General features: G+C 42.5%; 1 protein-coding gene across 3 annotated transcripts in view; it reads left to right on the top strand.

Moving 5' to 3' along the window:
- Window positions 1-22,720, top strand: part of LOC121338283 (protoheme IX farnesyltransferase, mitochondrial) — a 97,151-nt gene that overhangs the window by 65,594 nt on the left and 8,837 nt on the right. For all 3 annotated transcript variants that reach the window (XM_041409119.1, XM_041409118.1, XM_041409117.1), the window contains exon 6: window positions 13,920-14,152. In XM_041409119.1, the coding sequence (XP_041265053.1) occupies window positions 13,920-14,152 (233 nt within the window). The remainder of the gene's footprint in view (window positions 1-13,919; window positions 14,153-22,720) is intronic.

The following is a 22,720-nucleotide window of genomic DNA, read 5'->3' as shown; positions in this document are numbered from 1 at the left end:
CAAGTGATCTAACCTTGTTGTAGTTTGCCACATATTTCTTGGTGTTCCTTGAGCTCTTTCCTTCCTGGCTGATAAAATAAAACCTGTAAATGGTTGTGCTAAAACCAGTCAAAAACCAGACAAGAGAGGGACGGACATAAAGTACATAAGAGACTGGTGTCTTGGCTCTGGGAAACAATTCAGAGAGTTTGGGGAGTTCTTGCCCAAAAATTGTCTGATATTTGAGTGGTGACATTTTCTTCTCTTTAGATGCTTCATTTAATGAAACATTTGCTGCTTTTTAAATTCTGCTGTGCTACAACATCTGTGCTATCCAGTGCTAACAAGGCATCATTTTCTAATCCATCTTCATTTGCACTCTTTGTAAATATATTCTTTTTTTTCCTTGCTTTCCTTGCTTTTTATTTATTTGGCATAGTCATTGTTACAGAACTGGACAATATGGGTAGTAGTTTTTGCCCTGAGCTTGAGATCCTTTTTAAAGAGAGAAGGCTGTTAACTCTCCTTCATGCTGGCTCTGCACCTCCTTAGAAACGCTTCCAGAAAGGCTTTGAGGTGACTCCTGCCCACTGAAAACTGCACTGAGGCCAGTGAGGGTTTTTCTAGAGGTTGTGTCATCACAAAGAGAATTCTTACATGCTTTGAATGTACTAGAATCAAACTGGTAACACCAGTGAGGTTCTTGAGTCATGCAGTCCCTGAATGAGCTGGTGTCTCCATTTTAAGTAAGACAGAGGTTGCTCATGAGGAAATGTTTTTGTAGAGAAACTGTTCCCATGTGTTCTGCTTTGTGGCCTCTGCTTGCAGCTTCAGCTCCCAGTTTGTTCAGGGTTAAGACTAGCTGTCCATTCTGAATGATCTTGCTTCCAACATAATTTCTGCCCTTCCTTTCTCCCTGAAGCCTTCACTTTGAGAAAGCATGAGTCCGTCTCAGGGTTAATTTTGCTGCGTACACATTTATGTGGTTCCCAAGCCCCCAGGTCACCCTTTTCTGTGAGTTGCTGAGCACTTGCAGTTTCCTTTGGCATTGATGAGGAACATCAGTAGCTTTCAGAGAAAGGCTCTGCAGCCTGGGCTGCGCTCTGAGGCGTGGATGTCTGGCTGGAGACAGTATTGTTCTCTTACTGGTGACGTTCAAGAGGTGTCTCAGTTGGGCAGCTTTGGCCTGTCCATCATTCCCTGTGAGCCAGGAGCCAGTTCTGCAAAGATCTCTGGAAGGATAGGGTTTGGAAAAGTAATTTTCCTCCATCCTTTCTGAAGTCTCTGTATTGCATCAGCTTGATGGCTGAGAATTACTGAGGGGCTCAGTGTGCCCCTACTTGATGTTTTATATGTTTGGGTTGGACAATCCATAAAGGCAATGGCACAGATGGGTTCTGCAGAGCTGGAGCTGCTGAATGTAGGGACAAGAGCACATTTACCTTATTTGCCAGCCCCCAAACCCACCTCTGGTTCCCCCTGGGAATCTTCTGACACTGTTGGGAAATCTGTGACAGACAACACCAGACAGTTCATTGACTGCTTGCTTTACAATGTTCTATTTAATTTGTAAAGCTCTGAAAAAAATGTTCCCTGTGAGCCATGAGATGTAACCATCCTTATTCTCTGTTCAGAGAGTAATCAGAGACATCCTGTTGCAAAGACAAGAGTAGACCCAAACACAGCGTGCCACTGAATGCCATCCATCATCCTGCCTGCTCACATCTTCCTCCCTCCTCTGACCCCTCAAGTCTTGTTTGGAAATGCAAACAGCTTGAAATGTTCTTTATACTTGGACCACAGTGTTAAACTCATTGAGCGTATTTGTGTTCTGCATTATAATAACGGCTGATACTGTTCCCTTCTATGAATTTATTTTGTGTCATTGATGAGGAAAAATTTCATGTGCTCACACAATCTTAGGTTCGTCTGAAGTGGCAGCAGCTTTTCCTGATTTCCTGTTGGGTGTGATTTATTCCCTTGCTTTTTAAGGTAATGGATTTAATTTTCCTGCAGATTAATTTTAACAAATCTCTGATATGAGCTGCAGTAGCTGAGTGAGATCAACCTCAAGGGTGACAAGTGTTCTGCTCTGTTAGGTTGTGTAAAGTGACAGGTTTGATCACCCTTTACCTGCACACACTCCTTCTAAATATTGGCAGTTACACGAACTCAAGAGTCCTGCTGGATCCACTGTGCTAATCACTCATAAAAGACTTACTAGTTGTACAAGGATAGTTTCTCATCTTAAAAAAAAAAAAAAAAGACCTTGAGCAGTATGCTCTAAATAACCAGTTCATGGCCATTCATGTAGACATTGTTCAATTCTGCTCCTGTGCTACTTTGCAACTTACAGCTGTTTTCTGTACCCAGTCCTTTGGCTTTGGACTCAGCAGTGGCTGCCTGGAACTGGGCCTGGGGCTTCTCCTGTGCTTAGCTGGACCATGAAGCATTGTACAGGTAGTTTTAGAGGTGATCCAGGCTGAAAGAAGCCTCAGGAGAGATAAAGACCCATCTCCTGCTTGCAGCAGTCTCGGCTCTGAGGTCAGACCTTAAGTTCCTCCAGGTCATGTCTCAAAACCTTTCAATATAATGGCTTCAAATTGCAAAAGAGTAGATTTAGATTAGATCTCAGGAAGAAATTCTTCCCTGTGAGGGTGGTGAGGCCCAGGTCCAGGCTGCCTAGAGAAGCTATGGCTGCCCCAGCCGTGTCTGAGGCCAGGTTGGACAGGGCTTGGAGCACCCTGGGGTGGTGGGAGGTGTCCCTGCCCATGGCAGAGGGGTGGAAAGAGATGAGCTTTATGGTCCCTTCCAATCCAAACTATTCTGGGATTCTGTGATAAAACTGACATGCTGTGGAATTTATTGCTATTCTCCTTATGCAGATTATTTGTACTCAAGCTATTTTTCTCTATGCATGTAAGAGGTTTAAGTCTATTAAAATGGCAGAAGGTGGCACAACCCAGCTAATGCCTTGAATGCTTCAACAGAAACAAATCTTTGTGTTGTTTGATGAATATTTTTTCCAAGAATCCCATTAACCTTTTCCCTTTGCAATGCCCAAAAGCTGTGTTCTGTCTGTGAGCTTTCCACTTCTGTTCACAGTTGATGTTTACTGCAGTTAATGGAGATAATAACACTTGTACTTATTGATATTTCTGAGTGGAGTGTTGACTTGGCTCAATTTCATCTAGAAGCCAAACTCTTGAAGAATCAGACCAAAAAGTGCTCCTGCACTAGTACTGTTCCTCACCAATGGCTTATATTTGTGATTTGTAGTCACAATTGCAGATATGGAAGTTGGTGAACTAATAGAAAACTGCAACATGTGGAATTTTACTTATTCAGAAGCACATTGTGACTCTAGACTATTTCTGTGTAACACTGAGTTTTTCCACTCTGCTGCCTATAGCAGACCTACTATTACAAGTGTAACAAAACCAGTTCACACTGAAAAAAATGTGTGCATTTTAAAACAAAATTTCTCCTGTAATCACTGTGGATAACTCAGGGTAATTAGCTTGTTTCATTGCTTGACATTAATGTAAATCTGGAATGTTCCTACTGATGTTAGTGGAGCTGCATGCATGTAAAGTGGAGGAAAATCCATGTCCTAGGTTTACACTGAGACCTGCATTAAGTGTTTTGCTGGCTCTGTTAATCCAGAGATTTAAAACCTCCCCAGGGGTCTTGGTACAACTTTGGGTCCCCTTTAGAGCTCAACCCCTGCTTAGCTGGTGGCTCTGCTCCCTTGGGTGGTCATTTCAGACAGGTTTCATTCTACTTAAGTTAAAACAAATAAAACAAAAACTCCATAAATCTACAGTTCTTCAAGAATAATAATTTTTAAGAGATCAGATGCTTATTCCCTGCAGGGGAACATTCTGATGCTTTGTTTAGAAAATACCTCATTTTAAAGGAACTGCCCTGAGATCTTTTTGAATGATAAAAATGTTTCTTTTTTCAGTGGGAGGCTTTCCTCTTGTTTAAACAGGGCACAATTCAAAGCAGACACCATCACAGCAGCCTTTTCAAGAATTTTCTATCCTGCTTGTATTCAGGCTTTATTATTTAAAAACAAGTAAATGCATTCCTTCCCCACCACCACCCTCCTGCTTTCATTTTTTTTTCCATCCTGTGTTTTCCAGGAGCTGTCATTGACTGTGTTTGGTAAACAAGAAATTAAAAAGGCATCTTTATATTTTTGACATGTACAACTGCTTGTAAAAATGTACTTCTTGCCTTTTGAACAGCGGGGTATTTTAAAATTTTTTTTCTGGCATGGCCATGTCACAGAGAGGTGTGGGGGGAGAAACCTTGGGGCTAAAACATAGTTTAATGAGAATAAAACCCACATCAAAGGATAGTCTAATGCAATGATATAATGCTTACTGTGTGTCTTTCCCAAAAGGGATATGGATGACAGTACTTATATTTCAATTATCTATTCACTGCCTGCATGGGATGTTGATTAAATGGTTGAGGTATTAGAGCCCTTTTGTAGAATGCACAAAAAATGGTGATACTGCACATTCTCCTCAGATCAAAATGTGTGTTAGGAGGAAATTATATGGCTCTAACTGCATATGTATTTTGTTTCTTAGGGCAGTAAAGAGGGTTGTTTTATTAACTCCACGTTTAAATTTGTTTCAGTTGAAATGAAGCAATTGCTGGTTCTCCAGCTCACTCCTGCCCAGGCCTCATTCTGCCACAGCTCAACCCAGACATTCCTTTGCAGGCAGCTCTGTTTGGTAAATATAAATCCTGCTGAAACACTTGACCCCTCATGCCTTGCTGCTTTTCAGCTCAGTCGATGGGTCTTTACCCCCAAATTATTTATCTGAATCTTTAATTGCACGTGGGACAGTTGATATATCGGAGTACATTGTGCCTTGCCCCACATTAGGAAACATCCCACATGCTCATGTCTAAAGCTGGAGTCACGGTGCATTTGGCTAAATAGCTGCTCCATCTGCTTGTGGAGAGCACTGCAGAGAAGTGATACGGGCTCCTAATGGAGTTGTCTTATCCTGTCATGTCAGCTCCTCGCCGGGGGGCTAGAGCCCAGGAACGAGCCATTGTGCACTAATCCTGCCATCTCTGTGTCCTGTATGAATGGGCCTCTTGGACATTGATTGCAGCCATTGCCACTTTTCTTCTTTAATTGACTAGCAATGAGTCATTTTCTCCAAAGGTGATGTTAAAGTGAGTTTTTACAAACACACTATATTTAAGCTTGAAGCCCAATATCCTTTACCCATCTTGGGGGCAGTGTTCTCCTGATGGTTTTTCTTCCAATATCTGTCAAACATATCAGGTTCATGTTTGTAAATTCTGGCTTAATGCAGTCAAAACCCCAACACTTTGTTCCTTGTATTAGTATTGAACCTTGTCTGGTTTAACCACAACAGCATCATCATTCACCGTGTGCCAAGTGGTGTAGGAAATGTCACTGCTCAACCAGTCCATTATGGAGCTGCCTCTGATTAGCAGCTGCTATGCCCTGAGATCTGTGTGCAGTGAGTCATGTTGGAAGTGCATTTCCCTCTGTGAAGGACAGAGTTTATCATGTCTCCTACAAGTTATAACTTACATGTTATCAGCTTCGCAAGTCAGATATAAAAGAGGTTTTCCTTGCACTTTAATTAGCTGTGTGAACACAGATGCTTGCTCTCTGGTCTCTGTGACTAGAAAAGCTGCATTCCTGAGGTTGAGATACGTGGAGAACCACTTTGATACGTTTTATTTAGTTATTTTTTTGCTAGGTATGTAAAATCACAAGGAATATAAAATTGCAAATCATGCTGGAAAGGAGCCACAGGGACTCCTATTGCTGCCTGTGTGACAATAATTATATTCTATTCATGCACTTTGATGGTATATGAAGGATTTTTTGTTTTGTTTTTTCCACTAAAAAACGCTATAACTCCAGATGGTAACTGTAGATAATCTATCAAGATACTAATACAGGAATCCCAAAATACAGCCATCCTCGTTGTCTTCACCTCTGAGATGAGACGTGGCAGCTAAGATTTCTCTATAGAGTGTCCCCATGCTGTGGGTGTCAAAGGCCTGTTTGCAACGGTGCAGGGGAATCTGCAGATGGGCGGAAAGGATCTGGCTGAACTTGAAATTCATCAGGCTCAATCTGCTTCATTGCACTGGCTGGTGTCTAGAGACTGATCCTCTTCCCATGGCAGACCTTTGCTTCTTGTCCTGCTCTGTTTTAGGGAATAACTTAATTCCTTCATTTTCATTGCTCCTGGAAATGTATTTAGAAGCAGTTCCTGTGCTGAGATGGCTGGACTCTCTTCTCTCTTCTGTTTTTTGAAGAGTAGGTTGATAAATATCCTAGAACATCAGTTTTCTGTGTCTGAATGGGATTGAGATCTGGCCTGAGACTTCTTTATCACTGCTTTCCAAATCTTGGCTGAGGGCTCAGCAGAAGCACGTGTTATATTTAATCATTCTAAATCAAAAAAATATTTCTGGAGAAACCCAATTATCCATCCTGTTAGTCAGGTGGTGTCTGGCTCTTAAAGAGAGAACTGAGATTTTGAAGTAGAATAAATGGATCACTTAACTGCCACACTCTAAGGTTAGATCAAAGAGGATTTAGTTTAAATATTATGGGGGACATTTTTCAGATTTACTGTAGGTTTGTCTTGTAAGCACTTAAAAAAATATTTACATTTTCATGACTGAGGGGAAGCTGTGAATATTATTAGTCACCCTTTCACTCCTACCTAACAAAGCCATATACCACAAGCGTGTTGACGCTCCACAGGGTTCCTCAGGGTTGTTGTGATTAACATTCTGGTGTGGATATCAAGTGTAATAAAAGCATAAACATTTTGTAAGTATAGGTCCTTTTCATTTGTAATTCTTTACTTCCAAGTGAAGTGATGAGGCCCAATTAGTGTGTCTGCTTAATAACAAAGGGCAGCATAAAAGTTCTACTTTTGTCTGAGCTATAAGTCTCCCTATGGTGCACAGAGCTATCTCATCCCAGACCTGGGCTCAGATCTCAGGGCAGGCTCATGACAGCATGAAAAAACAGATCCTGGTATTATTTGCAGGGAGTTAAACTGGTTAAACTGGGAGCAGGAGATGTATAGGAGAAAGCTTGATGCTGAGGGTGGGACTCTTGATCTTCTTTAGCTGAGTTAAAATTCTTGCACTTTAGCAAAACCTTCAGCAAAATCAATCAAGCCAATTTTGATTTACTCAAGCATAAAAAAGAGGGATGTGTCCCTTTCAGGATGAAATGATTCTTTTAAATCAGCCGTGTTTGTTTATGATAGTTTTAAAGCACCTCCATCTGGCAGGGGAGACAGAACATCTGCAGCTTGGGTTCTTGAGGAGTGAGGGGAACAAATTGCCCCCACTTTGTGTAAATTACAGTGTTGATCATGCTTTTGTACAATAATACACACCTGTGGCAGAGTAGCCTGGGCCACATGCTTGGTCTCTTTCTTCTTCGGGAGAGAAATGAATTGATGCAGATGGGCAGTATGTTATCCTAGTCTGTGTTTATTTACACTAAATACACTTCTGAGCAAGTATATTTGATGGCAAGGCCAGAGCAGGTGACACTTGAGTGGCAAAACTCAAAAAGGCAACTCCATGGTGAGACTTAGCCAGGGACACATGTTTATCTATCCCTGAACTCCGTTCATGCCAAGTTCTCACTGTATGTCATTCCTTGGGAGATTTAGACTTCACTCACTGAATCCTTCCCTGTTTCCCTGTGGATGGTCCAGCTGTCATTCAAAATCACATCCAGGTTGGGTGCTGATGGGCCTGGCTGGGCCCTATGGACAAAGGAAAGGTATTAGGGGTGATTCCTTTCAGAGAGATATGAATTTTAAAGAGGTTTTCTTGAGGATTGTGTCTGTAAACTCTTTTTCTGCTGACATAATTGTTGTGGTGTTTAAGCGTGCTTAAAAGCTACCTGTTAACCCATGTCCTTAGACTTTTGGGGAGCACCTGCCACTCTCATACTTCCTCTTAACACTGAATTCTTCCTCAGCTCAGATTTTATCTTAGAAGTTAGGTTTAGAACTTTTCCATTAGTTTCCTCTCTTTTTTTTTTTTTCACATTTGGGGAAAAGTACTGTCCAGTCTGAGATTAGCAGCATCTTTATCATAGTCATTACCAGAAATCAGATTACAAAAAAGACACAAAAACACAGGTGGGCAGAATTGCAAAAAGTGTTTTCTGGCAGTCTTAAAAATCGTGGTACACCCAGTTAAAGGGGACTTGATATAAATTTGATATAAAATTCAATACTCCTAGTACTTCTAGACCACAGCAACATGTTTTTGGGGATGAAATACCAGACACTGACAGAGTGTAGATATTACTGCTTAACCTGTGAAGACAAAATTAAATAGTTAACTAAGAAAAAAAAAAAAGTTGACAAAGCTCCCCATATCTTTGTCTGTCTTCAGTGTTAAATGATAGACAAGCTGTATTCTGATATTTGCAGTTGATGGAGAAAAACTGAATTCCTGATTAAAAGTGCAGTTTGCTCTCATGCTTTATTTTTAAAATGCAGTATCCTTCATCCCTTGTCATGACTCATAAACTTTCTTGCATGACTGAAAGAGAATAAATGAATAACTATTAAGATGTTCCTCAGCATTTTCTCCCTTAAAATAGTACTATTTTAGCTCATTGATATATATTGTTCTGTTTAATATAACTCTGGTACTTTGCAAGTTTAAGCTTCAGTCAGCAGGTTCTTGGGCTTTTCATAATATTCAGCCACAATGTGCCTGTAAAAGAGAATATCCAAAGTGAGAGCAGGAATTGCTTGTGTTAAGTAAAGCTTCTGACTGATGCTGAATGAGAACTACATGAACAAAATAGAGGTCTGGCAGTGTGTCCATTCTGCCAGTGTTAGAGCTATTTTTTTCGTTTTAATTGGAAAGAAATCATTCCTTGAGACTAATCCAATCTATAATTGAAAGTTCTAGTTGAATGTAAAAATATTTCGCTTTGAGTCCTTAAAAACCATAGCCTCAAAACTGTACTAATTAGGGGTCATGATGTATTACAGAATCCCAGAATGGTTTGTGTTGGGAGGGACCTTAAAGACCATGTAATTCTAATCCCTCTGCCATGGACAGGGATGCCACCCACTAGATCAGATCATCTTGTAACCACTTTGATTCAGAATCTTATATCTGAATGTGGATTTTTTTTTCTATCAGGTACGTCCTCAGTCTGTCTGTAGAGCTCTTTGAGAGTTTAATCCAATTTTTTTTTTGTAAAAAAAAATTTGGAATCATTTTAGTAAAGCTATCAGCAATGAAGCTACTGATCCATGCAAGTTAGTAGTGTTGTTACTATGATGGAACTTTTACATCTGACAGTGGTCATGGATGTGATTTTTATTACTAAATATATAAACACACAGCCTGAAAGCATTTGTGTGGAAAGTTAAAATTTAATTTCAGAGTTGGTAGATTGCCATCATTGAGCATTCTGCCATGATTACTGATTTCTTTTGGATGCTCTGGGCCTTACCTTGAATGTAGAAACTGTGAGGCAATTTTTTAACTTTCCATCAAAAATAATTTCAGGGATGCTGCCGTTGCTGTTTGTGGCAAAATGTCCTCTTCCAGCCTTCTGGCTCCTTTCTTGCAGTCAGTTGAGTTCTTGGCACTCATGCTGGCAGACGACCCCATTGCCAGTTCCAGGCATCTGTCCATCAGGGGAGGCAGGGCTGGAAATGACACAAATGCAGTCCAGATGTGAAGGAGATGGGCCTGCATCTCCGTTACCTCGGCTGTGGGAGCAGGAAGGCTTCTGATGGCCTTTGTAACACCCTCGGCTCTTTTTTGTCTTCTCCACATGGGATGGGGTTGCCTGCTGTAACTCCTCTTGTTGATGGTCTTTCCCAATTTTTCTGGTGGATCTCTAAAAGCTGCTGAGCAGAGTTCAGCAGTTCTTGGGTGCTGATCTTAAAGAAAAGAAATATAAGTTTGAAAAAATACTTTTGACTGATGCTCCTCCCACTGAGGGAGATTCACTAGTCAAGCTGAAAGGTGGATGTCTTTTAGCAGTTTTATTTAGGTAGATTTTAGCATATTTGTTGTCAGTAGAAGAGATAAGAGGGACAAGGCACAATTACTAGGTTTTGGTTTGCCTTTAGGAGGTGCCCTATGTGGTGACATACTGGGTATTTTAGAATTGAAATTTGAAGAGAACTCATTTGGCACTTGCAGTATTTTTCCAAAGCCTGATTTTGATCAGTCAAATAACTGAAACCAACTCCTCCCAAGAATCCATCATAAAACCTAGCTTCTTACTCAAGATGTTTGCTTTCTGAGCTAGCTCCTTGGCCAGTTTTCCAATGGAAGATTGCCTTTTTTCCCATGGGAGTGATTCCATCAGCAAACATGAACGCCCAAGTGAAATGAGGCATATGTACCAGCATCTGTCACCAGCCTGCACTTACTGCATGGGATGGTTTAAGGATGAAGAAAACCATCAGAGACTCCTCAGCCACTTTGGAGCACCGTGTGAGAATTCCATGGCATTGGGTTCCCTGAGGCTGACGTGGGCAGCGTGGTGGCATGAGGCTGTAGTGGGAGGAACTGTATGAACATGAGGTGGTGTTGTAAATTCAGTGACAACTCAGTGTCAGCCTTTCTTCTGCTCCAGGATGAGCTGCTGATCTTCTGTGGTCCCTTGATGAGATGTGGGGCAGCCTGGCAGTAGACAGTGCATCAGATCAGCAAACATCACCCCATGCACCTGAGTACTGACAAACAACATGAGCATGGACATGCACACCGGTCCCTAGAAGACATAAATGAGTAGAAATCAGAATACCCTTTAAACTGCTGGGATTTAAACCTAGCCTCAGTCTTGTCTTAAAATCTGCAGTGTCACTGAAGCAGAAAGAGCATCACCAGTGACTGAAATCTCTCTACGTTTTCCTCAAATATTTTCTTTTTTGCAGTGAAGAGTTGCTTATACTTCTCCTAAACCTTATAAACGTGACAAGTTTCTATGAGAGTGAGTTGAATTCTCTTCTACCTCATTTTCCACCATGAAACAAAAGTCCTGATTTTTCATTGCAGTGTCTATGTGATGCCAAATAGTATTTTAAGAGGCAGAAATAGCAAAGCTGAGTCATCAGGTCACAGTATGACTTTCTAATCTCAGTTGGAGTTTTAGGATCAGGTCTTTGTAAGTCAGACAATTACTCTTCTTTGTTGAGGAAATACTGGAGGGAAATAGAAAATGTGATGCTCTCATGATGTCTGAAAGTAAAGTAGTTCAGCTGCTTAAGAGGAACCACCCCATTGACTTTATGCCCTCTACTGAGAGCATTAGGACAATTACAGACTCTGATCAAACTGCCTCAAATTGCCCAGAGAAGTTGTGGCTGCCCCACCCCTGCAAGTGTTCAAGGCCAGGCTTGGATGGGTCTTTGAGCAACCTGGTTTAGTTGCCTTTCAGAGAGGGGTTTAATGTCCCTCTCAACACAAACCATTCTGTGATTCTGTGGTTACATACTGTGCCTCCAGGAACTTCCCTTAAAGAAGCAGAAAGGAAGAAACTGAAAAACAAAAATGTGTTCTGTGATCCACCAGGACTACAGCAAATCTTTTGAAGGTCTCAGCCACCTAACTTCACCCCTCCCTTTTGATAAAGCCTTATTTTTTAAAGGTATTTTTCTGATCCATTGGGTGGAAATGAAGGCAGCAGACATCTGGGATCACGGCTGGCACCAAGGGCTGTTGGTGCTGCAGGGGAACAATGAGGCAAAACAGGGCTCATGCATGCAGGAGGGCTTTACACTCCCACCCTCTGCCTTCCTGTCTGAGAAGAGGCATGAAGGGCTGGTGCCTGCTCATGGAGGGTAGTGTTCATTTAAATTGGAGACACGTAGATAAGTCTTCACTCCTTATTAGTGAGAAAAGTGCTCATTGCATTCGATCAAACTGTGCCCTCATTTATGTCTGTGAGCCCTACAGGGTAGATGTGGGCAGCCCAGCCTTGTAGGATCACACTGGTCTTTTGTTGCCTCGAGAGTGAGTATTGTGTGAATCTGGTGTTTACTGTCTGACTGTATTTTATTCAAGAATCAGTCAAGACAGATTTGTTTAACCAAGCTCAGTCAGACTTTCACTACAGAGGGGCAACATCTACAAAAATACTCTGGCATTTGTGATCAGCATTGGGACTATTGGCAGTCCAGACTGTGTTTTGCACAGGAGCAAAGGAACTCCTGCACAGGAGCATCACCAGCTACAGAACCAGAGGGCACAGGAACAGCCTTGAATTTTATACATCTTCTTGTCAGTGAAAGGCACTGACATACCCTCCCTCGACTTCTGCTGTATTGGTAACACCACAGCTGGTAATGCTGAGTAGAAATGTGCTCTGTGCACACTGCACTACCTAAAAACTGTTGATGGTTTAGAAAAGCTGGATAAAACTATGTAGTCAATTTAAATTGAAGGCAGATCTTTAGCATAAGATTTGCTCATTTTAGTTCTTCCAGGTATTTAGGATCTCTGTGCTGTATGGGTCTAACTAATATCTTAAATATAAAAATATGACTGGTAGGAATTTTTGCTGATAAAATTCCCATAAAATTCATCCCCACCAGCAAATTTTTCTTATGAGAATCGGAGCGGTGCTTGCAACACCTATTTCAGGGTTAAGGATTTGACCAGAGGGCAGAGTGGATCATACAACACAAAGGCTGCATGGTTTTCAATTAGACAAAAGGTGTAAAGCTGAACTCCATGCAGAGACCTTTCTTGCAAGAACACATATTTTCTGGTTTTACATAGGTGGCTGTGAGTGTGTATTTAGCCACAGGGGTTATTAAATACAACTAATGTAATGGCATTTCCCTCCTTTCCAGAGGTTGCCCACACCACATTATTTCTTAGGGGCTTTTATTTCTCTCTTCCAATTATTCCAAATACCTCAGACAAGCTCACCAGCAACAAACATGTTGATCTGCTTCAAGGAACCACAGCTAAACCTTCCCTAGGGTTGTGGCATCATGCTGCCTGTCAAGTGTGGTTCTGGTAGCCACACAAAAAAATCCTTGTTCATCCTATTTGAATGTTTGTTGTGGAATTTATTAGCAAAAGTTTACATAGATCTAGCTACTTTCTGACAGATTTTAATATGAGTTTCCAGCCTTCCCTGAGCTCTCAGCTGATGCACAGTAGCAATGCCCAGAGTTAATTTGCTCCACTGTTGTTTGCTGCTTTTGACCAAACATAAAATATCTTCAGTTAATTTCAGTCATACTTACAAGATAGCCAGTTTTGATTCTGCTGCCAGCATTGTTTTGTTGTGCTCCCTCTGCTTAGTACAGTGCATCTGCACTGAGGGGGTGAGGAATGTTCAGACTTTTTTTGGTAAAATCAAAGAATACTTTATACCTATTAATGTAATTTCAAAATGATTGAATGTACTCCTTTTCTCATAAATACTTATTAATTTTGTGTCTAACCCTGCTGCGTTTTGAAGGATCCGTTGCATAACTGCAATCAGTTAAAAATCTGACAAACTGCAACCATTTTAATTTACTATAAACTCTGAGTGCTTTTTCCAGTGGTCTAAATTCACTAAAACGAAGGAGGAAGATCTGCTGAAAGCAGCAGTTCTCCATAAAGGAGAACAGTTCTCCATTACTTGCAGAGCTTGAGCTTATTTGGTGAACACAGCAATCACAAGATTAAGAATCCCCTCCATTGCAGAGCTGTAGCAAGATTGTCTTCACATTTTGGAAAGGCTTTTATTAGGATGGGGGCTCAAAGAGGAAAATTTAGGATGGCTGAGTAAAACAATAACAAAAATTCAATCTTAATTTTGTGGGAGAGACCAAAGGGAGGGGACAACAGCCATTCTCTGAGGCCATCTCCTACTCAGCACGTGCCATGTCTCCCCACAGCCCCCTGCTTGCTGTCTGTTTTGCTGCCTCCTGTGGAATCCCGGGAATTGCCCTGCTCACGTTGGGAGTGAACCCTCTCACCGGGGCCCTGGGAGCCTTCAACATCTTCCTCTACACGTGCTGTTACACGCCCCTGAAGAGAATGAGCATTGCCAACACGTGGGTGGGAGCTGTTGTCGGGGCCATTCCCCCCGTCATGGGCTGGACTGCAGCTACTGGGAGTCTGGATGCTGGTGAGTATAAAACCCTTCCATCAGGGCGAGTGGTTGTCAGGGTAACTCAAGAACCTAGTCAAAAGGCAGAACTTTGTTCTTTATGCTTCTTGACCTGACCAGGTTGGCACAGCTGGCAGCAGCCCAGTGCAGTTGAAGGTGTTCCTGCCCATGGCAGAAGGTGGAAAGAGATCATCTTTAAGGTCCTTTCCAACCTAGACCATTCTGTAATCCTGTGGTAAGGCTTCAAAAACAGCTAATTTTGGCACATTCTCCTTACACGGGTGTTTCAGGGTAAGACTGAGCTGATAAAGCAGCATGGCCTATTTAATTTGTGTTCTGACCATCTTAAAAAAATCCAGAAGGAAAATGGCATATTTGGTGTTCACATGGGAGAAAATGCTACATCATTTCAGGATTCAAACTGTGTTTGGGATTAAAACCATATCCAATAAGATCCAACTTGCAAGGGACTTGCAGTTGGAAAATTCCTAGATGTGTTTTACTGTCTTTCCACAAGCCAGAAAATATCCTGAGAAGATTAATTTATTGGTGTATTTCTTAATTACCCATTGCTAAACTAAGTTACAAATGCTCCTTCCCCCCTCCTTCAAAAGCAAACAAATATTTCTATTTTAGTAGCTGTGAACCATTTTTACATCCCTTGTAAAACACTGATCTCTTCAGCAGCTCAACTCTGACACAATCAGGCCTTGTTTTTCATGCCAGCTAGAAACTTCAGAATCAAAGTGGCTCCACAAACTTACAGTATGAAGCAACTAATGAAGTGCAATTAGTAGGTGTGTTAAGAGTTGGTTTAGTGCACACTCATCCCACAGGGGGGCATATTTAAGGCTTGAATAATACTCCCAACAACAAAGCTTTTAACCAGAAGTTATCAGAATTTGTGCAAAATCTGTTCTTTATGCACTTCCTAATAAAAGTCAGTCTGAGTTGGCTTTTGTGTTCACATGTTCCCACACAGATCTAAACCAGCGCAAGGATGGAAGGTGATGTGGGTTTGTTTTTTTTTCATTGTGTGCTGCTTCTATACAAACATTTGCTTCTCTGAAAGTTACTTAGACCTAGAATTTTTATGTAAGAGTATGTGTAGTGTCTTATGTTAAGGAGTGCATAACAGACATAGTTTGCAGCTCTGTAATTCAGAAGAGAAGAGGGAACGTGACAGAAAAGACATTGAGGGGCTGGAGCTTGTCCAGGGAAGGGAATAGAGCTGGGGAACAGGCTGGAGCAGCTGAGGGGGCTGGGAAAGGGGCTCAGCCTGGAGAAAAGGAGGCTCAGGAGGGACCTTCTGGCTCTGCACAATTCCATGCCAGGAGGGGGTAGCCATCTGGGGGTCAAGCTCTACTCCCAGGGAACAGGGACAGGATGACAGGAAATAATTTCATATTATTCTGGCTGCAGATACTTAGACCTTGACATTGGGGATTTCTGTGTTGGTTTTGCCACTTTATTGCAGAGTTGGTGTCTGAAGATGACTCTCATATGCCTGTGCTTCACCTGCACAGTTCAGCTGGAGGAGCTGGAGTGCAGAGCTGCATGTCTCCAAAAGCCCTTGCTGTAGAGGCCAGTGAAAGCCCAGCATGTTAAACTGGCACTGATTGTCATTAATTTGTCAACTTGCTCTTTGAGACCTATTTCACAAAGAGCAAAGCTGTCCTTGTACAGCAGCAGAAAGGGCAGCAGGGAGCCCCACTGGTGGCCAAGTAAGCTCTTTCTCTCTAACTTGCAGCTAAAATGTGGTTAGGTGTCCCTGTGCCAGCTCTGCTGTGGAGGGAATGATCCCTGGCAATGATGCCACCAGTGGAAGGTGATAACTTTAAACCACCCAAGCAGACTTTGTCAGAACATGATAATCTGGTGCATAACTAGTGTGTTATGTAGAGCTAAAGCTTAAAATCACCTCTCAGTCTGTGTCAGAGAGGCCAGGTGACTTATTTAGTAGAGAAAGAAATGTTATTGAGCTGATACTGGTGTTTGTAATGAAGCACACCTGGGGAGAGTCCTGAAAACAGGGACTGGAATGTAATATTTTAGTGCATTTAGTGCATTTCAGTATCAAATGAGAACAAAAAAAACCCCAACACAAACCCTACAAACACTTTTACAGAGAAGAGAAATAACTAGAAGAAAATGGTTGATTCTCGTTGTAGACTGTGATTTTCAGTGTTAAACATTCTGCTTTTGCAATAAGAGAGTTCACCCCTGACAGCATGGTATCCATGCTGAATACAGGCATGCTTCCATACAAATGTGCAGGCTGTGTCCCTTCCCTAACCAGCCTGGTTGCAGTTGTTGAACTCATTAATAATGTGTAATTAGTGTGGAGACTTAACCTAGTTTTAGGTAGAGGTGTGAAAATGCCTTTGTACTTAATTTAAAAAAATCATTCTATGCGATAACAAAGAGGAATGTGAAAGAAGAGAGGCAGGAAACTAATGAGAAGAAAAGTTCTCACTGCTAAAGTAGTGGGGTTTTGAGTTTACATTTTCCTGTGGATTTTCTCTCCTTGTAATCTTCCCACAGCAGCCACATTGCTGTACATGTTGCTGGTCGTAGGGAAAACAATATTTAAGTGGAGCCCTTTCATTACCATTGTGGGGGGAGCTAAGTGTTAAACTGTTGTGTGTAACAGGACAGCCATGTCTGCTCCCTTCAGGAGTTCCATGACATGGATGCTGTGAAATATCTTGTCCTTTGGGAGAATTGGAGATGGTTCCTTAGAGAGATGAAGATGGTCCTCGTTTCCAATTCCAGAGCTAATAACAAAGTATCTCAGAGTGGAACAGCCTTGTTTTAATTTGACCTCGTTTTGTTTATGAGTTTTAAAGATGAATACCTTAGCAGTTTCTTGCACCAGAAAAAAATACTGTGTATTTACAGATAGAAATCTGGGATCCTCATATTTCCAGTGATGCAAACACTTGCTGTAATTTATAGAATAACCAAAGAATCATAGAATGACTTGGGTTCATACGGAACGAACCCCTTCCACTAGACCAAGCTGCTCCAAGGCTCATCCAACCTGGCCTTGGACTTCCAATGATGGGGTAGCCACAGCTGCTCTGGGCAGCCTGTGCCAGAGCCTCACTGCCCTCTGAGCAATTTCTTACACTATACATCTTTGCAGATCTCCTGGTACTCCTGGAATGTTTGGTTCCATTTATGCCCCAATAGATAACTTCAACTATATGGTCCTAAGCCTGATTGAACCTCCCACCCCCATCCCTGTATTTTGTGCCAAAGTAATTTAGGGAAAACCTCCCATTTCAAAAGCAAAAGATAAGATTATCTCTGAGAAGATGTGGAATTCTTTGTTGTGGGTTTGGGGGGTTGTGTTTTTTTAATGGCAGCTGTTTGAAACTGATGAAAGATGGGGAATGTTAACATTTCCTCACTGGGGGAGTGAGTGCAGGTGAGACGGTCAGAAGTGCATGATAAATGTGATTTATCACATGGATATCACTGCCACATATCTGGGGTATTTGTGCAGAACTTAACTGCCAGCCTGTGATCTGCAGTAACACGTTTGCTTCCTTGAAAGCAGATTTCACTGCTCCTTCCTGGGACTATTTGTTTCTGAAGAGATTTGTTTTTCTAGTAAATCAAGATACCTTGAAATTATTTTGCAAGGGAAGGACTTGCAGGAAAATAATGACATTCACTTAAAACTTAAGTGATAGCAGAGAGACAGGAAGATCAGTCAAACTTGGCAGTGTCCCCTGTTCTGTGCCAGATCCCCCTCCTGCATGGGATCCACAAGCAGAAGAGTTCCTGGCTGTGCTGCAATGCTGCTGAGCTTGTACACAGAAAGAAGGAAACAGAGCTGTTTATTTTGGTGTGTAAGAGTGCATACATGCTTTAAATTATCCTCACGCGGCTGTTCTTTCTCCCTTAACTAATGTCCATTAAACATTATTTTTAGTTAACAGAACACTGAATCTGGAGTAGATTCAAATGCCACAGCCCATTTCTGCCTTGCACATTTTTGTATCCCAGCAGTCACATCATAGAAGGGTTTGGATTGGAAGGGACCTTATAGATTATCTCATTCCAACTCCCTGCCTTGGGTAGGGGTACCTTCAATTAGACCAGGTTGCTCCAAGCCCCGTCCAACCTGGCCTTGGACACCTTCAGGGATGGGGCAGCAACAGCTTCTCTGGGCAACCTTTGAAAGGGCCTCACAGCTAGGAATTTCTTCCTAATATCAAATCTAGATTTCCCCTCTCTCAGTTTGAATCCATGCCTCCTTGTCCTGTCACTACATTTCCTGATGCAGAGTTGTTCTCAGGCTTCCTTGTAGCCCATTCAGATCCTGGAAGCCGCTCTGATGTCTCCATACAACCTTCTCTTCTCCAGGGTGAACAGCCCCAATTCTCTCAGCCTGTCCCCATAAGGAAGATGCTTCAGTCTCCTTACCAACTTTGTGGACTCCTTTGGTCCTGCTCCAATGTCCTTGTTACACTGGGGGCCCCGGAACTTTTGTACTGGTTCCATGAGCGTGCTCTGCTCAGGCGCTGAGGGCTGGATCGGTGTCATGGAGAGCAGCACTTTGGTGCCACGGAGTTCATACAAACCACCCAGTGAGATGCAAGTGACAAGCAGGGCTCCTCAACCTAATGTGCTTATCAGCTAAAGGGATTTATTCTGAGTATGTGGTGGCAGAGCAGATAAGAGCCCTGACAGTGCGACAGACATTGCAGAGCTGCAGTGGCCCAGGAGCCATAGGTATTACTGCACCAAAGAATGTTTATCTAAAGAGACTGTTTAGTTTATCAGATGCTCCACTCCTGGTCTCGTTCCCCTGAAAGACATCTTGTACTGATTTTCATTCATTTTCAGAAATTTAAATAATTCCTCGGGGTATGGAATTTATAGACTCAGTATCAATTGTAATCATGTGGAGGCTGATTTTTAAATTGCCTTTACTTTGTAATTCAAATTGTGTTGTGTGGTAGACATTAATTATGTCAGCCAGCATCTATTTACAAAAGGGGATTTAAAAACGGGCAGTCCTTATCAGCTAGTGACATTTGGCAGATGGATGGTTTCAGTAACAAAAAAAGGAGAATAGGAAAGGGGGGGGCCTGTGCCCAACCTGCCAAAGGCTGGAGTCTCATACTTTTCCTGGTGTAGCACTTGTCTGCCAGTAGGAAGGAGAGCAAAACAACAGCTTAATTGCGTGCAAAATTAGCTTGAAGATCTTTGTGTCCCTTCCAGTTAAGCACTTGGAGCTTTCAAAGCCCCTTGATGTGGGAGCAGGTCTGGGAGCCAGCCGCCAGAGCAGGGCAGCTCCAGCATCCCACTGCCGGAGGAGAGGAGGCTCCGGCTATAAACTCCCTCTGGTAAACTCAGATTTTCAGGGTTTCACTTCCCAGATGAAAGAGCAGAATTTGTGGTCTGTTCCAGAGGAAACAGAGATATTCATGTCACTGACATATGAGACTTGGAGCTGGGGGCCCAGGAGTATGCTTTGTGGGGGTAAAAACTGTTAAAATGAGGCAGAGGGACAATACTAGTGAGCAGCTGGTCTGAATTTAGGACAAAAGCCAGTGGGCTATTTTTTTCTTCCTTTCCATCTTCATAAGAGACAAAAGAAATGGCAGCTCCACTGCAGGGGCACCTGGAAACCAACCCCACAAGTTCACAGGCAGTATGCCCTTTGCCTGGTTCTCTACCCCGTGTGTGGCTGGTGGGGTAGCCCTGAGCCCCTGGGTGTGAAACACAACACCCACAGAGAACTCAGGATGGGGGGATCTGCAGGAGGGACTCCCACCCTTGGGCTAGTGACAGCCCTGCCAGAACCTGAAAGAGGTGGCTGATGAAGGGCCCCTACATGGCTCTGCAGATTTGCAGTCCTCTGCTGAGTCTGGTCCTTTGGTAAATGCTTCCTAAACATATTTGCAGAAGACTGTATTTTCATCTTACCCAACAGGCTCTTCTTTTATGGCATCTATTGCTGGGGTTAGCTAAGGCGAGTTATATATGGTGTTGTTTTCTCAGCCTTGCCTGTGTAATGAAAGGTGTTTCCCTGTGGGGCTTTTGGCTGCAATAACCTGTTGTGTGTCACACAAGAAGTGCACATGCCTGTGTGTATCCATACACACCGAGCTTTTTTCTGTGTGACGAGCATACCTGAGGACATGTGGTTTCCTTCTGTTAAAAGGCAGAAGCCAGTCTCTCAAGGTGAAAAATCCCACAGCCAACTTCATTTCCTATTCCTGGTGGATGCTGAGGATCCTTTTGTTTTGCAGACAAGCCAAACACACAGCCAACACCCCCTTCCCTTTCAGTACTGCTGCAGAGGAGTCTATTGCAGCCCCAAGATGCTCCTGCTCCACAGGCCTTTTGTGCCATCCTTCAAAAGAAACAGCTATTGAAACCCCTGACCATGAAGCTTTTGAGTTTTCCAGTGTTTTCCTCGTCGCCCTTGGTTTCCAGGATGGTGTAACCTTGGAGGGGCACAATGCAGGCTGGGCCATGCATCCCACAGTGACAGCCAGGACCATTATCCCAGCCCAGGGACCTTGTGTGCAGCTTTAGAAGTGATACTTTCTCTTTTTCCTCTCAAGGCTGCTTCGCCGCTCTCATGCCATCCAGCATGTAGCATTTACTTTTAAAAAGTACATTAAAAGCAGTAGCATTTACTTTTGTTTTCCAGTGGAAGCAAAAGTGCTGATTATTATCTTGCTGTGGTGCTGATGTGGGTAAAGTAGAGAGGAATGGCATCAGTTTGGTTAAGGTTAGTGTCTAGGTAATTCCAAAATGTCTTTATGTTTGAGAAGGCTGCATAATTGCCAATTAGGATGTAATTTTGAAAAGCTAATCCTGTTCCTAATTCTAAAGACAGTGGGAAGAATTAAGTAGCTGGTAACATTTCTCTTCAGAAGGGATGATATCAGGACAGTATCTTGAACACTTCTAACTGGAGGTCAGTTGATTTAACAATCATTTTCCATCGCCAAAACAAGCTGAAGCACAGGCACCTTCTAGCTCTCCTTCACAAACAGAAAATGCAACCAAGAGCTGAACAAACCAGTCCTTTTGGATCAGGACATCACAGTGTCTTCTGGCCATGACTCTCCAAACCACTGTGAATCTTTGCACCAATACTCCCAAATAATCCTTTAAGATTGTGTTGAAAGTGAGCAACTAGGCTTAAAATTTTTAAATCTTTCTTTACCCCCTGAATTGCTCACAGTTACAAATCTCCAGGAAAGACTACTTGTGGATGAGCACAAAAGACAGAAAATAAAGGGTTTGGATGTGTGTTCTGTACATTTCTTGTGAATGTAACAAACTGTGAAACTTATATAGGACTGTGGTGAAGAGTTTGGGACTGGTTATGTTAAAATGGAAAGGTGGAAAAGGCCGCCTGAGACAGCACGCGTGCTCACAAGCAGGTGGATACAGCTGGACCAAGTCAAATCCCTGAGCTCTAATCTACCTTGTCTGGGTTAAAGAGGAGTAATTTGTTCAACATCTTTTAAGGGAAGAGAGCCGGTTGTGTGCTATCAAGTAAAACGGTGTGTGGTTGTTTCCTGACTATGATCCATTAAGAGGCTGAGCTTCCACTGCCAAAGCCTTCCCCTCCCTACAGCAGCCAAACCCATACCCGGTTCTTAGAGACAAAAGGGCAGTGCTTTCCTCTCTTAAGTCACAGCTACCAATGTCTGGAAATAATTTGAAAATTCCTTCACATTATTCAAGGCAGAAGAATTACTAAAATTGTGCTTTAAGCAAAACAGCATTCTTAGGTTGCCAAGGCAGTAAACACCAGCTTTGGGAAATGCAGTTAAGATTTCAACATCTGTTTTGGAGCTGATATTTAACTATTCCATGTTTATTTTAATGCCTGGTTGGCCACTTCCCTGTTATACATATGCAGCACCAGAGCAAAGACAGGACGAGCGAGTCTGTACTTGAACTGATGCTACAGGTAGCTCCTGTTCCTTATTTCTTTGTTTTATTGATTAAGTGAATACGTGTTTGTCCTGTCTGCATCCTGAACATGATCTGAGAGGTTTGCAGAACCCTGTGCAGTGGGAAAGCACTGTGTGTTCTTTACAGTACAATGAGAAGGGCAAGAAGAGAGCACATGTTGTTCCTCTGCAGTGTGTTTTCAGGAACATGGTGTTGTTACAGCAGTCTCTGTAGATAATCTGGGACATTTGTCCTGACTTGTGTGGACAGGCCCATGTTCACCTGCCTGCCCAGGCTGGCCAGACTCTAGCTGATCCTGCTCCTGAGCCTGGAGCTTCCACCAACACACACTGTGCTCCAGCTTGTGCCCTCCTGTAGTTCAAGGACTTTTCTTTTCTGGAAAAACCCGTCTTCAGAAATTTTTTGAGAGTTTCAGCTGGACCATCGCAAAGTGTTGTGCCTCATTTAAGCTGAAATAATTCATCTGTGGGTGAAACCATCACTGTGGCTCCATGTGCCAACTGAACAGGTATAAAGCCCTTTGATGATGAAAGGTATTGCCAGCATGAAAGAGGCATATTTCAAATCATTACTTAAGAGAGTGGCATCCTCAACATGAGACAGGCAGAATTCAAACATTATTTC

The sequence above is a fragment of the Onychostruthus taczanowskii genome, unplaced genomic scaffold (genome assembly GCF_017590055.1).
Source record: "Onychostruthus taczanowskii isolate IOZ18803 unplaced genomic scaffold, ASM1759005v1 scaffold30, whole genome shotgun sequence".
NCBI lineage: Eukaryota > Metazoa > Chordata > Aves > Passeriformes > Passeridae > Onychostruthus > Onychostruthus taczanowskii.
The sequence above is the reverse complement of the archived record's forward strand: the minus strand, read 5'-3'. Positions and strand labels throughout refer to the sequence as shown.